General features: G+C 44.5%; 1 protein-coding gene across 2 annotated transcripts in view; it reads left to right on the top strand.

Annotated features, from left to right (window-relative positions):
- LOC115180419 (conserved oligomeric Golgi complex subunit 5) overlaps positions 1-16,959 on the top strand; it is a 96,947-nt gene that overhangs the window by 71,232 nt on the left and 8,756 nt on the right. For both annotated transcript variants that reach the window (XM_029742482.1, XM_029742483.1), the window contains exons 13-15: positions 1,693-1,854; positions 2,015-2,114; positions 12,748-12,858. In XM_029742482.1, the coding sequence (XP_029598342.1) occupies positions 1,693-1,854; positions 2,015-2,114; positions 12,748-12,858 (373 nt within the window). The remainder of the gene's footprint in view (positions 1-1,692; positions 1,855-2,014; positions 2,115-12,747; positions 12,859-16,959) is intronic.

Below are 16,959 nucleotides of genomic sequence, written 5' to 3' on the forward strand. Positions count from 1 at the left end.
ATTTTATTTTATATGTGGAAAAATACACGTGGAAATATTTTGAACAATCGATTGGTCAAAAGAACGGACGACTCCGTCAACCAAGATTTTTAGAATGGGATGCCATTTGGGACCGAGACCCTCTCTACTTGGTGAACTTCAGGCCTGACATATCCCTATCCTGCCTGTAGATGTCTGGAATAAGCAACTATATTTGTGACAGATGCAACAACCTGAGTGTTTGTTTAAATTGCGTTGGTATGGCTATGTGACCAGACAGGTGGAAATGGCTCCTGTACACTCTAGCGTCTGTCTATAACTGCTGGAGCCTGATATGAGTCACACATTAACCCAAAGGTGTGGAGCTCCAGGCCCAGCCAGGGGCCCTTGCTGCTCCCTGTTTCCCAGTAGGAGATCCTGTCCCTGGGTACTCAGGCTACAGCGCCTGGCCCCGCTGGTTTTCCCTCTGGCACTCAGTCAAGCTGAGTCAGTGTTGATTAACCAAGAGTACATGAGAGCAGACCCAGGTTATCTCCCTGACTCCATTAATTCTCTTTCTCTCCCTCTCTCTAGTACTCTTTTCTCTCTTGGGTCCCTCTCTCCATCCTGCCCTCTACCTCTCTTTCATTTCCTTGCTTTGCCAGTCTCTCTCTACCCCATACCCTCGTTTTCTCTCCATCTCTCTGTTTGCTCTCTGATGTAGAGCTGTCAGCCTGTGTGTTTTGTGTTGTCTCTGTGTTTAACCTTGTAATTACGGGCGCTTCTGTGGGCCAAATTACCTCTGTTACTCAAGGTGTCTGTTGCTGTGGTAGGGCACTGAAGAGAGAGGGAGAGAGGGGGCTGAAGGGATGGAGAGTGGATGGAGGGAGGGAAGAGAGAGGTGTGTGAAGAAAGGACAGAAGGTACACTAACAAGCTGATAGAGAACTGCACAGACGGATAAAGTGAGGGAGGAGGATGGAAGGAGGTAGTGTGAAAAAGCCCAGACGTAGAAGTGACGGGTGGGAAGAGATGGATGAATCGGCTGGTTGACACGGAGGGATAAGTCAGAGGAGAGGGTGATGAGATGGAGAACAAACATTGAATGCACATTTGCTCGTGTGTGAAAATCACTCGTCGTCATTGTCATTATTCTCATTTAGCTACCTTTCAGTTAACGAGAGAGCACCATTAATCAATAGGCGCCCTGTCTGGTGAATTATGGTGCATAAATGACTGGCCAGATGAACCAATGTTTGGAGCGCTGCTGGAGAAGTGTGTGTGTGTGTGTGTGTGTGTGTGTGTGTGTGTGTGTGTGTGTGTGTGTGTGTGTGTGTGTGTGTGTGTGTGTGTGTGCAAGCATGCGCAACCCCATATTCAACCTTGTCCCTTGACGCCCCTACAGGCTGCTGTTTGCTTGGGTTTCTCCACCTCTTCCCGATTTCATCAGTGTGAGAGAAAAGAGAGAGGGCAAGGGGGAGAGAGAGAGTTGGAAGAGAGGGTAGCCGTGCCTGTCACTGCTGATGTCTTTATCTCGCTCCAGCGGCACAGACGAGTCCACTGTGCACTCGCTGTGGGTCTAGATCAGTGTGTGTGAGATGTGTAAATAGACAGAGAATCTGGCCTCTAGGCATGTTCCGAAATGTAGAACTTTGTTTAAAACCAGGAAAATAATTAACCATCAATGTATATTGTATGTAAACATGAGTTAAATAACCTGTGTGTGTGTGTGTAGTCCAGAGAAGGCTTTGAAGGACTCTCTGCAGCCCTACGAGGCAGCGTACCTCTCCAAGTCTCTGTCTCGTCTGTTTGACCCCATCAACCTGGTGTTCCCCATGGGGGGACGTAACCCCCCCTCCCACGACGAACTGGACAGCATCATCAAGACCATCACCAGGTACACACCCACACAAACACTGTTCTCCAATCAGGCAAAATTCTCAGAAAAAAAACTGAAATATTATTTCTTACATCTGTTTTTCATCTCACTTTTTTTTGCTGATCCTGTTCTTTCCGATGTCCTACATGTTATATTATTATGTGTGTGTCCTCCACAGTGAGCTGAACGTGGCGTCGGTAGACACCAGTCTGACTCTGGCGGTGGTCAAGAACGCTGCCAAGACCGTCCAGCTCTTCTGCGTCAAGTCTGAGCAGCTGGTAGGTCACCACAACAACCAATTGTCCATCAGTCAAACCCTGTTCTGGGGCTAAGTGGCAGCCCTGTGTGTCAGTGGGTGCAAGGAGAGGAGATGAGAGGGGAGGAGGAGAAGAGAACAGGAGAATAGAGGGGGGGTAGAATAGTACAGACCGGTCAGAGCTTGTCTCTCTCAGCCCATTGTCGTCAGTGTTCATTCAGAATTTCCCTGATGGTCATCATCAGTGGGCTGCTTGGCTAGTCCGATGAGGAAGGTTACTGAGGAGGCTAGTGGCCGGGTTAGTGACCCATAGGGCTCTGGTTAAAAGTAGTGCACTATATATAAGGAATAGAGTGTCATTTGGGACACAGCCACACAGTGTCTGAGTGGTTCCTCCTGCCTACTAATGTAGTCTTCAAAAGGTAGAGTTGACCTGAACTTTAAGAAATAAAACATGTGTAGAGACAATCTCTCCACCCTGGCTCTCAGTCTTGATTATATAGTGGACTAGAAGTAAACCCTACATCCCTAGGAGCCCTGCGTCTTCCAGCTCTTCACATATGTAGGAGCTGTATCTACTGCGCTTTGTTTCGGGAAAAACTGGATCACTCAGCGTTCCAGTGCGGCAATTGTTTGCTTGCTGAGGATTTTAGGCTTGAGGTGGCTTTCTTGATCACGCAGGTCGCCAGCCTATGTAAGAAACTGGATCGAGTGGGGCTTCTCCATCTGTCGGAGGCCTGCACCAGGCGCCGGGAGCAACGGGCTCAAGTTATCCTGCCTCTCGCCCGTCCATAAAGGGTTCTCCAAATCCTGTGAAGCGTGGAAGTGGGTTGATTTCCTCGTCCTTCTCGCCTGCTGTGATTTTTGGGCAGCTCTATGGTAAGAACTTTGAGCGTACCTGGTGCAAAAACAATGTCCTGTCCCGGAGCTCTAGTAAATCACATTACTAAGCTGCTCCCGAATGTACTACGTCAGGACATGGAAATCGATTGTATCGTCGTCCATGTGGGTTTTAATGACATTATGAAGGGCAGCTCTGAAGGATTGAAACTGGATTTTAAAGAGCTGATTGACTCTCTGCTAGACAATCATATCTGACCCTGTGCCCTCTCTGAATCGTGGCATTGAACGCTTTAGCAGGATTCTTTCTCTTCTGGCTACGTGATTATTGCAGCTCAATGGGGTTAACTTTTGTTGACAGTTTCTATACCTTTTGAAAACAAAACACATTTTATAAGGAAGATGGGATCCACCCAAATCATTTGGGTTTCACGATCCTTTCACAGCATTATAAGGCTGGGTTGAGACAAGGACTTATCAATGACTCAAGCGCAGCTGAGTTAATCCCTACCATTGTGACACTGAGTTGTCATAATGCTTCAGCAAATGTACATTATACCAGCGTTGGTAGACACAATGTAAATAACCTCATTTATGTCCCTCTAACTGCCCTGAATGCCTCTGCTGATCCTACAGCTATTGCTTGCAGTAATCATGGGCCTGTGAACCAGATTTATACTATTAATATTGAGGTGGTGTGCCATAGGAGGAAGTCCACGGTGTGCAGCTCACCCTGCACTAAGATAAATAACATGAGCACATCTACTTCTGCTAAGCTTCCCATTAAAGCAATGAAAACAAGTAAGCATCCCAGAAGAAAAGTGCTCAAAATTGCCCATGTTAACGAATATAACTTAAGAAACAAGTTCCTGAAATCAATAATTTGCTAGTAACAGATGACATTCATATTTTGACTATCTCTGAAACTCATTTAGTTAAAACCTTTAATGATACAGTGATGGCAATACAAGGTTATAACATCTACAGAAAAGACAGAAATGATAATGGTGGAGGTGTGGCTGTTTTATATTCAGAACCACATTCCTGTAAAGCTTAGAGAGGATGTCATGTTAAATACTGTTGAAGTAATATGGCTACAGGTTCATCTGCCTCACCTAAAGCCCATTCTGGTGGGAAGCTGCTATGGACCACCAAGTGCTAATAGTCAGTATCTGGATAACGTGTGAAATACTTGATAATGTATGTGATGTCAACAGAGGTATATTTTCTGGGTGATTTTAAATATTGACTGGCTTTCATCAAGCTGCCCACTCAAGAAAAAGCTTCAAACTGTAACCAATGCAGGCACCTACCAGGGTAGTTACAAACAGCACAGGAATGAAATCTGCAACATGTTTTTTATCACATCTTTACTAATGCTGTAGAAATTAGCTTGAAAGCTGTATCCAAATCCATCGGATGTTGTGATCACAATGTAGTAGCCATATCTAGGAAAACCAAAGTTGCCAAAGGCTGGGCTCAAAATAGTGTATAAGATGTCATACAATACGTTTTATAGTGATTCCTATGTTGTTGATGTAAAGAATATTTGTTGGTCCCTGGTGTGTAATGAGGAGCAAACAAACGCTGCACTTTGACACATTTATGAAATTGCTTATTTCAGTTACTAATAAGCAATGCACTCAGTAGGAAAATGACTGTAAAAACGATTTAATCCCTGTTGATTGATGAGGAATTGAAAAATTGTATGGTTGAGAGGGATGAGGCAAAATTAATTTTTAAAACATTTTATTTCACCTTTATTTAACCAGGTAGGCCAGTTGAGAACAAGTTCTCATTTACAACTGCGACCTGGCCAAGATAAAGCAAAGCAGTGTGACACAAACACAACAACAGAGTTACACATGGGATAAACAAACATACAGTCAATAACACAATATAAAAATCTATATACAGTGCGTGCAAATGTAGTAAGATTAGGGAGGTAACGCAATAAATAGGCCATAGTGGTGAAATAATTACAATTTAGCATTAACACTGGAGTGATAGATGTGCAGAAGATGATGTGCAAGTAGAGATACTGGGATGCAAAGGAAGAAAAAAATATATATAACAATATGGGGATGAGGTAGTTGGGTGGGCTATTTACAGATGGGCTATGTACAGGTGCAGTGATCTGTGAGCTGCTCTGACAGCTGGTGCTTAAAGTTAGAGAGGGCGATATGAGTCTCCAGCTTCGGTGATTTTGCAATTCGTTCCAGTCGTTGACAGCAGAGAACTGGAAGGAAAGGCGGCCAAATGAGGAGTTGGCTTTGAGGATGACCAGTGAAATATACCTGCTGGAGTGTGTGCTCGGGTGAGTGTTGCTATGGTGACCAGAATGTCTAATAAGTCTGGCTGCACAACCGATTGGCAAACATATTGCAAATTAACAAATCATGACATAAAGAATGATAGTAAAAAAAAACTTTGGAGCACCTAAAATTACATTTTTGGAAAACTCAGCTCCATTATTCATTGAATCAGATGGCTCATTCATCACAAAATATTGATTTTGCCAACTACTTTAATGATTTTTTTAATTGGCAAGATTAGCAAACTTAGGCATGACATGCCAGCAACAAACGCTGGCACTACACATCCAAGTATATCTGACCAAATTATGAAAGACAAGTATTGTAATTTTGAATTCTGTAAAGTGAGTGTGGAAGAGGTGAAAAAAGTATTGTTGTCAATCAACAATGACAAGCCACCAGGATCTGACAACTTGGATGGAAAATTACTGAGGATAATAGCGGACGATGTTTTCAATTTAAGCCTACTAGAAAGTGTGTGCCCTCAGGCCTGGAGGGAAGCTAAAGTCATTCCGCTACCTAAGAATAGTAAAGCCTCCTTTACTGGCTCAAATAGCCGACCAATCAGCCTGTTACCAAACCTTAGTAAACTTCTGGGAAAAAATGGTGTTTGACCAGATACAATGCTATTTTACAGTAAACAAATTGACAACAGATATTCAGGACACTTATAGGGAAGGACATTCAACAAGCACAGCACTTACACAAATGACTGATGATTGACTGAGAGAAATTGATGATAAAAAGATTGGGGGTGTTTTGTTAGACTTCAGTGCGGTTTTTGAAATTGTCGATCATAGTCTGCTGCTGATTTTTCAAACTTTACTAACGACTTTGAGTAAAGCCAGTGTGTCGATGTATGCGGATGACTCAACACTACACGTCAGCTACTACAACGACTGAAATGACTGCAACACTTAACAAAGAGCTGCAGTTAGTTTCAGAGTGGGTGGCAAGGAATAAGTTAGTCCTAAATATTTTTTTTACTAAAAGCATTGTATTTGGGACTAAACCCTCAAACCCTACCAAAATCTTGGAATAAATAATGTGGAAATTAAGCAAGTTGAGTTGACTAAACTGCTTGGAGTAACCCTGAATTGTAAACTGTCATGGTTAAAACATATTGATACAACAGTAGCTAAGATTGGGAGAAGTCTGTCCATAATAAAGCGCAGGTCTACCTTCTTAACAGTACTATGAACAAGGCAGGTCCTACAGGTCTTAGTTTTGTCGCACCTGGACTACTGTTCAGTTGTGTGGTCAGAACAGGGCAGCACGGCTGGCCCTTGGATGTATACAGAGAGCTAACATTAATAATATGCATGTCAATCTCTCCTGGCTCAAAGTAGAGGAGCGATCATTACTTGTATTTGTGAGAAGTATTGACATGTTGAATGCATACCCCACAAGACATGCCACAAGAGGTCTCTTCACAGGTTCCAAGTCCAGAACAGACTATGGGAGGCGCACAGTACTACATAGAGCCATGGCTACATGGAACTCTATTCCGCATCAAGGCAGGCAGTAAAATTAGATTTAAAAAACAGATAAAAATACACCTTATGAGGGGCCTCCCAAGTGGTGCAGCAGTCTAAGGCACTGCATCGCAGTGCTTGAGTCGTCACTACAGACCCAGTTTCAATCCCAGGCTGTGTCACAACCGGCCATGACCGGTAGTCCCATAGGGCGGCGCACAATTGGACCAGCGTCATCCGGGTTAGGGGAGGTTTTGGCCCGGGGGGCTTTACTTGGCTCATCGCATTCAAGATAGATAAATACACTGCTCAAAAAAATAAAGGGAACACTTAAACAACACAATGTAACTCCAAGTCAATCACACTTCTGTGAAATCAAACTGTCCACTTAGGAAGCAACACTGATTGACAATAAATTTCACATGCTGTTGTGCAAATGGAATAGACAACAGGTGGAAATTATAGGCAATTAGCTAGACACCCCCAATAAAGGAGTGGTTCTGCAGGTGGTGACCACAGACCACTTCTCAGTTCCTATGCTTCCTGGCTGATGTTTTGGTCACTTTTGAATGCTGGTGGTGCTTTCACTCTAGTGGTAGCATGAGACGGAGTCTACAAATGTGCACCAATCTTGGTGCTTACAGCCCAACACCGTGCAGGACGTTTGGCATTTGCCAGAGAACACCAAGATTGGCAAATTCGCCACTGGCGCCCTGTGCTCTTCACAAATGAAAGCAGGTTCACACTGAGCACATGTGACAGACGTGACAGAGTCTGGAGACGTAATGGAGAACGTTCTGCTGCCTGCAACATCCTCCAGCATGACCGGTTTGGTGGTGGGTCAGTCATGGTGTGGGGTGGCATTTCTTTGGGGGGGCGCACAGCCCTCCATGTGCTCGCCAGAGGTAGCCTGACTGCCATTAGGTACCGAGATGAGATCCCCAGACCCCTTGTGAGACCATATGCTGGTGCGGTTGGCCCTGGGTTCCTCCTAATGCAAGACAATGCTAGACCTCATGTGGCTGGAGTGTGTCAGCAGTTCCTGCAAGAGGAAGGCATTGATGCTATGGACTGGCCCGCCCGTTCCCCAGACCTGAATCCAATTGAGCACATCTGGGACATCATGTCTCGCACCATCCACCAACACCACGTTGCACCACAGACTGTCCAGGAGTTGGCGGATGCTTTAGTCCAGGTCTGGGAGGAGATCCCTCAGGAGACCATCCGCCACCTCATCAGGAGCATGCCCAGGCATTGTAGGGAGGTCATACAGGCACGCGGAGGCCACACACACTACTGAGCCTCATTTTGACTTGTTTTAAGGACATTACATCAAAGTTGGATCAGCCTGTAGTGGGGTTTTCCACTTTAATTTTGAGTGTGACTCCAAATCAAGACCTCCATGGGTTGATAAATTGGATTTCCATAGATTATTTTTGTGTGATTTTGTTGTCAGCACATTCAACTATGTAATGAAAATTACATTCAGATGTAGGATGTGTTATTTTAGTGTTCCCTTTATTTTTTTGAGCAGTGTATATACATACAGTTGTCGGAATTTTACATACACCTTAGCTAAATACATTTAAACTCAGTTTTTCACAATTCCTGACATTTAATCCTAGTAAAAATTCCCTGTCTTAGGTCAGTTAGGATCACCACTTTATTTTAAGAATGTGAAATGTCAGAATAATAGTAGAGACAATGATTTAGTTCAGCTTTTATTTCTTTCATCACATTCTCAGTGGGTCCGAAGTTTATATACACCCAATTAGTATTTGGTAGCATTGCCTTTAAATTGTTTAACTTGGGTCAAACATTTCAGGTAGCCTTCCACAAGCTTCCCACAATAAGTTGGGTAAATTTTGGCCCATTCCTCCTGACAGAGCTGGTGTAACTGAGTTAGGTTTGTAAGCCTCCTTGCTCGCACACGCTTTTTCAGTTCTACCAACAAATGTTCTATAGGATTGAGGTGAGGGCTTTGGGATGGCCACACAATACCTTGACTTTGTTGTCCTTAAGCCATTTTGCCACAACTTTGAAAGTATGGTTGGGGTCATTGTCCATTTGAAGACCCATTTGCGACCAAGCTTTAACTCCCTGACTGATGTTTTGAGATGTTGCTTCAATATATCCACATAATTTTCCATCCTCATGATGCCATCTGTTTGTGAAGTGCACCAGTCCCTCCTGCTGCAAAGCACCCCCACAACATGATGCTGCCACCCCCGTGCTTCACGGTTGGGATGGTGTTCTTCAGCTTGCAAGCCTCCCCCTTTTTCCTCATAACATAACAATGGTCATTATGGCCAAACAGTTCTATTTTTGTTTCATCAGACCAGAGGACATTTCTCCAAAAAGTACGATCTTTGTCCCCATGTGCAGTTGCAAACCGTAGTCTGGCTTTTTTATTGCGGTTTTGGAGCATTGGCTTCTTCCTTGCTGAGCGGCCTTTCAGGTTATGTCGATTATAGGATTAATTTTACTGTGGATATAGATACTTTTATACCTGTTTCCTCCAGCATCTCCACAAGGTCCTTTGCTGTTGTTCTGGGATTGATTCGCATTTTTCACACCAAAGTACATTCATCTCTAGGAGACGGAATGCGTCTCCTTCCTGAGCGGTATGACGGCTGCGTGGTTCCATGGTGTTTATACTTGCATACTATTGTTTGTACAGATGAACGTGGGAGCTTCAGGCGTTTGGAAATTGCTCCCAAGGATGAACCAGACTTCTGGAGGTCTACAATTGTTTTTCTGAGGTCTTGGCTGATTTCTTTTGATTATCACATGATGTCAAGCAAAGAGGCACTGAGTTTGAAGGTGGGCCTTGAAATAAATCTACAGGTACACCTCCAATTGACTCAAATGATGTCAATTAGCCTATCAGAAGTTTCTAAAGCCATGAATAATTTTCTGGAATTTCCCAAGCAGTTTAAAGGCACAGTCAACTTAGTTTATGTAAACTTCTGACCCACTGGAGTTGTGATACAGTGAATTATAATTGAAATAATCTGTCTGTAAGCAATTGTTGGAAAAATTACTTGTGTCATGCCAAAACTATAGTTTGTTAACAAGAAATGTGTGGAGTGGTTGAAAAGGGAGTTTTAATGACTCCACCCTAAGTGTATGTAAACTTCCGACTTCAACTGTATATATGGTACCAGTCAAAGGTTTGGACACACCTACTCATTCAAGGGTTTTTCTTTATTTCTACTATTTTCTACATTGTAGAATAATAGTGAAGACATCAAAACTATGAAATAACACACATATCAAATCATGTAGTAACCAAAAAAGTGTTAAACAAATCAAAATATATTTTAGATTTGAGATTCTTCAGTAGTCACCTGGAATGCATTTCAATTAACAGGTTTGCCTTGTTAAAGGTGAATTTGTGGAATTTCTTTCCTTCTTAAAGCGTTTGAGCCAATCAGTTGTGTTGTGACAAGGTAGGGGTGGTATACAGAAGATGGTAAAAGACCAAGTTCATATTATGGCAAGAACAGCTCAAAAAAGCAAAGAGAAACGACAGTCCATCAATTCTTTCAGACATGAAGGTCAGTCAATACGGAAAATTTCTATAACTTTGAAAGTTTCTTCAAGTGCAGTCGCAAAAAACCATCAAGCGCTATGATGAAACTGGGTTTCATGAGGACCGCCACAGGAATGGAAGACCCAGAGTTACCTCTGCTGCAGAGGATAAGTTTATTAGAGTTACCAGCCTCAGAAATTGAAGCCCAAATAAATTCATCACAGAGTTCAAGTAACAGACACATCTCAACATCAACTGTTCAGAGGAGACTGTGTGAATCAGGCCTTCATGGTCGAATTGCTGCAAAGAAACCACTACTAAAGGACACCAATAATAAGAAGAGACTTGCTTGGGCCAGGAAACACAAGCAATGGACATTAGACCGGTGGAAATGTGTCCTTTGGTCTGAAGTCCAAATTTGAGATTTTTGGTTCCAACCGCCGTGTCTTTGTGAGACATGGTGTGGGTGAACGGACGATCTCCACATGTGTATTTCCCACCGTAAAGCATGGAGGAGGTGGTGTTATGGTGTGGGGTTGCTTTGCTGGTGACACTGTCCATGATTTATTTAGAATTCAAGGCACACTTAACCAGCATGGCTACCACAGCATTCTGCAGAAATACGCCATCCCATCTGGTTTGGGCTTAGTGGGACTATCATATGTTTTTCAACAGAACAATGACCCAACACACCTCCAGGCTGTGTAAGGACAATTTGACCAAGAAGGACAGTGATGGAGTGCTACATCAGATGACCTGGCTTCCACAATCCCCCGACCTCAACCAAATTGAGATGGTTTGGGATGAGTCGTACCCCAGAGTGAAAGAAAAGCAGCCAACAAGTGCTCAGCACATGTGGGAACTCCTTCAAGGCTGTTGGAAAAGCATTCCAGGTGAAGCTGGTTGAGAGAATGCCAAGAGTGTGCAAAGCTGTCATCAAGCCAAAGGGGGCCTATTTGAAGAATCACAAATATAAAATATATTTTGATTTGTTTAACACTTTTTTGGTTACTACATGAATCCATATGTGTTATTTCATAGTTTTGATGTCTTCACTATTATTCTACAATGTAGAAAATAGTACAAATAAAGAAAAACCCTTGAATGAGTAGGTGTTCTAAAACGTTTGACCGGTAGTATACATATTTCCTCAAACCGGTGCCCTCACACATTGACTCTGTACCGGTATACCCTGTATATAGCCTCACTACTGTTATTTACTGCTGCTCTTTAATTATTTATTACTTTTATTTTCTATTTTTTACTCAACACTTATTTTTCAAAAAACTTGTTAAAACATTGTTGGTTAAGTTCTTGTAAGTAAGCATTTCACTGTAAGGTCTACACCTGTTGTATTCGGTGCATGTGACAAATACGATTTGATTTGACAAACACAGACATACTCAGGTGTGAACAGGAAGCTACTTCAGGGCTGGTATCCTGACACCTTTCTGTGCGCGTGTGTGGGCACGTGCATGTCATGAATGCCAGAGTGTGTGTGTGTGTTTGTGTGTGCGTCTGCCATCCACACAACTACACTCTGAGGCATTAGTTAACTGTTGCTGTGCCATTTTTAGACCGTTGCTATGGCACCTCTTTGCACATGTTGTTTGAACTCTTGCTTTTTTTTCTCTCTCTGTCTTCCTGAGATGGCCCTAATTACTCTCTCTGTCTTCCTGAGATGGCCCTAATTACTCTCTCTGGCTTCCTGAGATGGCCCTAATTACTCTCTCTGGCTTCCTGAGATGGCCCTATTACTCTCTCTGGCTTCCTGAGATGGCCCCAATTCCTCGCTCTCTGGCTTCCTGAGATGGCCCCAATTCCTCGCTCTCTGTCTTCCTGAGATGGCCCCAATTCCTCGCTCTCTGTCTTCCTGAGATGGCCCCAATTCCTCTCTCTCTGTCTTCCTGAGGGCCCTAATTTCTCTCTTTCTGTTATCCAATCAGCACTCTGTCCATTCCCAATGTTATTTTCAGAGCTTGTCTATGACTTTTCCTCCTATTTTCTCCACTCCACTCATTTGTAGGTATGATGAGGATTAGATTGTGTGTGTGACCTGCTTGTTATCACCTCTGAGATGAGTGGTGGTGAGGTGTCCCCATCCGCCTGTGGAACATGGCCTGAAGACAGCAGAAACTGCTACTACAGCTGGATCCTGGTTCCTGCCACATTTCTGTGTGGCCCCTCCTCGCTCTGCTATAGCAGTGGGAGCTGGCGTCTGGCTCCTGTGGGCCCTTGCTCTCACTGATGCTGTGTGTCTGCTGAGTACTACAGGTGCCCTGACTTTTCTCTCTCTCTTCCCTCCAACTATTTCTCTTTCTCCCCGCTCTCTCTCTCTCTCCTGCTCTCTCTCTCTCCCCCGCTCTCTCTCTCTCACCCCCTCACTCTCTGTCTCTCTCTGCCACTCTCTCTCTTTCCCTCTCTCTCCCGCTCTCTCTCTCTTCCTCTTTCTCTCCTTCCATTCTTCTCTCACTCTGTGTTTCTCTCCAGCTGTCTACCCAGGGGGATGCCAGTCAGGTGATAGGGCCTCTCACAGAAGGCCAGAGGAGGAACATAGCGGTGGTCAACTCCCTCTACAGACTATACCAAGCTGTTGCTAAGGTAACACACACACACACACACCAATACGCTCACATACACGTATACACACACCATCGCACACATTACGCTTAGCTTGCACTATGTTCTTTTTACACGTCTACCTTGTTTTACACGTCCACATCATGTTTTACATGTCTACCTTGTTTTACACGTCCGCATTATGTTTTACATGTCTACCTTGTTTTACGTCTACCTTGTTTTACACATCCGCATTATGTTTTACATATCTACCTTGTTTTACGTGTCTACCATGTTTTACACCGCCGCATTATGTTTTACATGTCTACCTTGTTTTACGTGTCTACCATGTTTTACACGTCCGCATCATGTTTTACACATCCAACTTGTTTTACACGTCCGCATTGTTTTATGTCTACCTCGTTTTACACGTCCGCATCTTGTTTTACATGTCTACCATGTTTTACACATCCACCTTGTTTTAGACGTCCGCATCATGTTCTACATGTCTACCTTGTTTTACATGTCTACCTTGTTTTACACGTCTACCATGTTTTACACTTCCGCATCATGTTTTACACGTCAGCATCATGTTTTACGTCTACCATGTTTTACGTCTACCTTGTTTTACATGTCTACCATGTTTTACGTCTACCTTGTTTTACATGTCTACCATGTTTTACACATCCGCATCATGATTTACATGTCTACCTTGTTTTACGTCTACATTATGTTTTACACATCCACCTTGTTTTACACATCCGCATCATGTTTTACACGTCCGCATCATCTTTTACACGTCTACCTTGTTTTACACATCCACCTTGTTTTACACGTCCACATCATGTTTTACATGTCTACCTTGTTTTACACGTCCGCATCATGTTTTACATGTCTACCTTGTTTTACGTGTCTACCTTGTTTTAAGTGTCTACCTTGTTTTACATGTTTACCTTGTTTTACATGTTTACCTTGTTTTACGTGTCTACCTTGTTTTACGTGTCTACCTTGTTTTACGTGTCTACCTTGTTTTACGTGTCTACCTTGTTTTACGTGTCTACCTTGTTTTACGTGTCTACCTTGTTTTACGTGTCTACCTTGTTTTACGTATCTACCTTGTTTTACATGTCTACCTTGTTTTACATGTCTACCTTGTTTTACCTGTCTACCTTGTTTTACATGTCTACCTTGTTTTACGTGTCTACCTTGTTTTACATGTCTACCTTGTTTTACGTGTCTACCATGTTTTACGTCTTCCTTGTTTTACACCTCCGCATTCTGTTTGACATGTCTACCTTGTTTTACACGTCTACCATGTTTTACACATCCGCATCATGATTTACATGTCTACCTTGTTTTACGTGACTACCTTGTTTTACACATCCGCATTCTGTTTGACGTCTACCTTGTTTTACACGTCCGCATTATGTTTTACACGTCTACCATGTTTTACACGTCCACATTATGTTTTACACGTCTACCATGTTTTACATCTTCCTTGTTTTACACGTCCGCATTATATTTGACATGTCTACCATGTTTTACATGTCTTCCTTGTTTTACACGTCCGCATTGTGTTTTACACATCCACCTTGTTTTACACGGCTACCTTGTTTTACACGTCTACCTTGTTTTACACGTCCGCATTGTGTTTTACACGTCTACATTATGTTTTACACATTGTGAAAGGCCGTACCTATTCACTGACGAAATCCTTGGCGGGACAGCACGAAATGAGACGCAGAGATGTGACTGTATTGAGAAACTGTATTGGGAGTGCTTCTTTCAACTCTCCCCGGGGCCGTACAAACAAAGTGGTACTAAACGCCAATCTAACAGCTTTAGCCGAACCTATAACAGGGAATCATAGTATCCTGGAGTTTGCCATAGTCTCCAGCTCATAATCACTCTTCCCCTTCAGTCAGGTCCTAAAGAGAGCACAAACAATAATCAGTCAATTGGCCTCAGGTAAGCTCATCAGTAATGGCTGTACTGCGGCCCACCTCCAGGAGAGGGCGCAGTCAGGCCACTTGATCTGGCTGATCCCTCACAACGTCAACATTATATTTTACATAACATCCTACCCGTGTGTTATATTACACATTCTAGGGAGACTGGGATGGTAGCGTGACTAAGAGTTCACGCAGAAGTGTGTGTGTGCGCTGGTCATATGTCACAATGGTTTGATGGGAAAATGCTGACAACCAATTACCCTAGGTATTTATAGAGTTAATGTATCTCATCACCCAAAGTAAACTAGCTGCAGGAGAGCGAGAGATGCAGCGAGGGGGAGAGCGAGAGATGCAGCGAGGGGGAGAGCGAGAGATGCAGCGAGGGGGAGAGCGAGAGATGCAGTGAGGGGGAGAGCGAGCGATGCAGCAAGGGGGGAGAGCGAGAGATGCAGCGAGGGGGAGAGCGAGAGATGCAGCGAGGGGGAGAGCGAGAGATGCAGCGAGGGGGAGAGCGAGAGATGCAGCGAGGGGGAGAGCGAGCGATGCAGCGAGGGGGAGAGCGAGCGATGCAGCGAGGGGGAGAGCGAGCGATGCAGCGAGGGGGAGAGCGAGCGATGCAGCGAGGGGGAGAGCGAGCGATGCAGCGAGGGGGAGAGCGAGCGATGCAGCGAGGGGGAGAGCGAGCGATGCAGCGAGGGGGAGAGCGAGAGATGCAGCGAGGGGGAGAGCGAGAGATAGAGCGAGAGATGCAGCGAGGGGGAGAGCGAGAGATGCAGCGAGGGGGAGAGCGAGAGATGCAGCGAGGGGGGAGAGCGAGAGATGCAGCGAGGGGGGAGAGCGAGAGATGCAGCGAGGGGGAGAGCGAGAGATGCAGCGAGGGGGAGAGCGAGCGATGCAGCGAGGGGGAGAGCGAGCGATGCAGCGAGGGGGGAGAGCGAGCGATGCAGCGAGGGGGGAGAGCGAGCGATGCAGCGAGGGGGGAGAGCGAGAGATGCAGCGAGGGGGGAGAGCGAGAGATGCAGCGAGGGGGGAGAGCGAGAGATGCAGCGAGGGGGGAGAGCGAGAGATGCAGCGAGGGGGGAGAGCGAGAGATGCAGCGAGGGGGAGAGCGAGAGGGAGGGAGAGGGGAGAGGAGCAGCGAGAGGGAGATGGAGAGGAGCAGCCAGACAAGGATGCAGCTTAAGTCCCACCCTCTTCAACATATATATATATATATATATATCTCAACGATTTGGTGAGGGCACGAGAACAGTCTGCAGCACCCGGCCTCACCCTACTAGAATCTGAAGTCAAATGTCTACTGTTTGCTGATGATCTGGTGCTTCTGTCACCAACCAAGGAGGGCCTACAGCAGCACCTAGATCTTCTGCACAGATTCTGCCAGACCTAGGCCCTGACAGTAAATCTCAGTAAGACCAAAATAATGGTGTTCCAATAAAGGTCCTCCACATAAAGGTCCTCCACAAATACAAATTCCATCTAGACACCGTTGCCCTAGAGCACACAAAAAACTATACCTACCTTGGCCTAAACATCAGCGCCACAGGTAACTTCCACAAAGCTGTGAACGATCTGAGAGACAAGGCAAGGCAAGAAGGGCCTTCTATGTCATCAAAAGGAAAATCCAGAAAAGAGCCATTTAAATTCTACAACCACCTAAAAGGAAGCGATTCCCAAATCTTCCATAACAAAGCCATCACCTACAGAGAGATGAACCTGGAGAAGAGTCCCCTAAGCAAGCTGGTCCTGGGGCTCTGTTCACAAACACACCCCACAGAGCCCCAGGACAGCAACACAATTAGATCCAACCAAATCATGAGAAAACAAAATTATAATTACTTGACACATTGGAAAGAATTAACCAAAAAACTGAGCAAACTAGAATGCTATTTGGCCCTAAACAGAGAGTACACAGTGGCAGACCCAAACTGATCCACATTTAAGGAAGACTTTGACTATGTACAGACTCAGTGAGCATAGCCTTGCTATTGAGAAAGGCTGCAGTAGGCACACCTTGCTCTCAAGAGAAGACGGGCTTTGTGCACACTGCCCACAAAATGAGGTAGAAACTGAGCTTCACTTCCTATCCTCCTGCCAAATGTATGACCACATTAGAGACACATATTTCCCTCAGATTACACAGATTCACAAAGATTCCGATTTTGATCAACTCCCAAATCTACTGGGTGGA

Source organism: Salmo trutta, chromosome 40, assembly GCF_901001165.1.
Source record: "Salmo trutta chromosome 40, fSalTru1.1, whole genome shotgun sequence".
NCBI classification, from domain to species: domain Eukaryota; kingdom Metazoa; phylum Chordata; class Actinopteri; order Salmoniformes; family Salmonidae; genus Salmo; species Salmo trutta.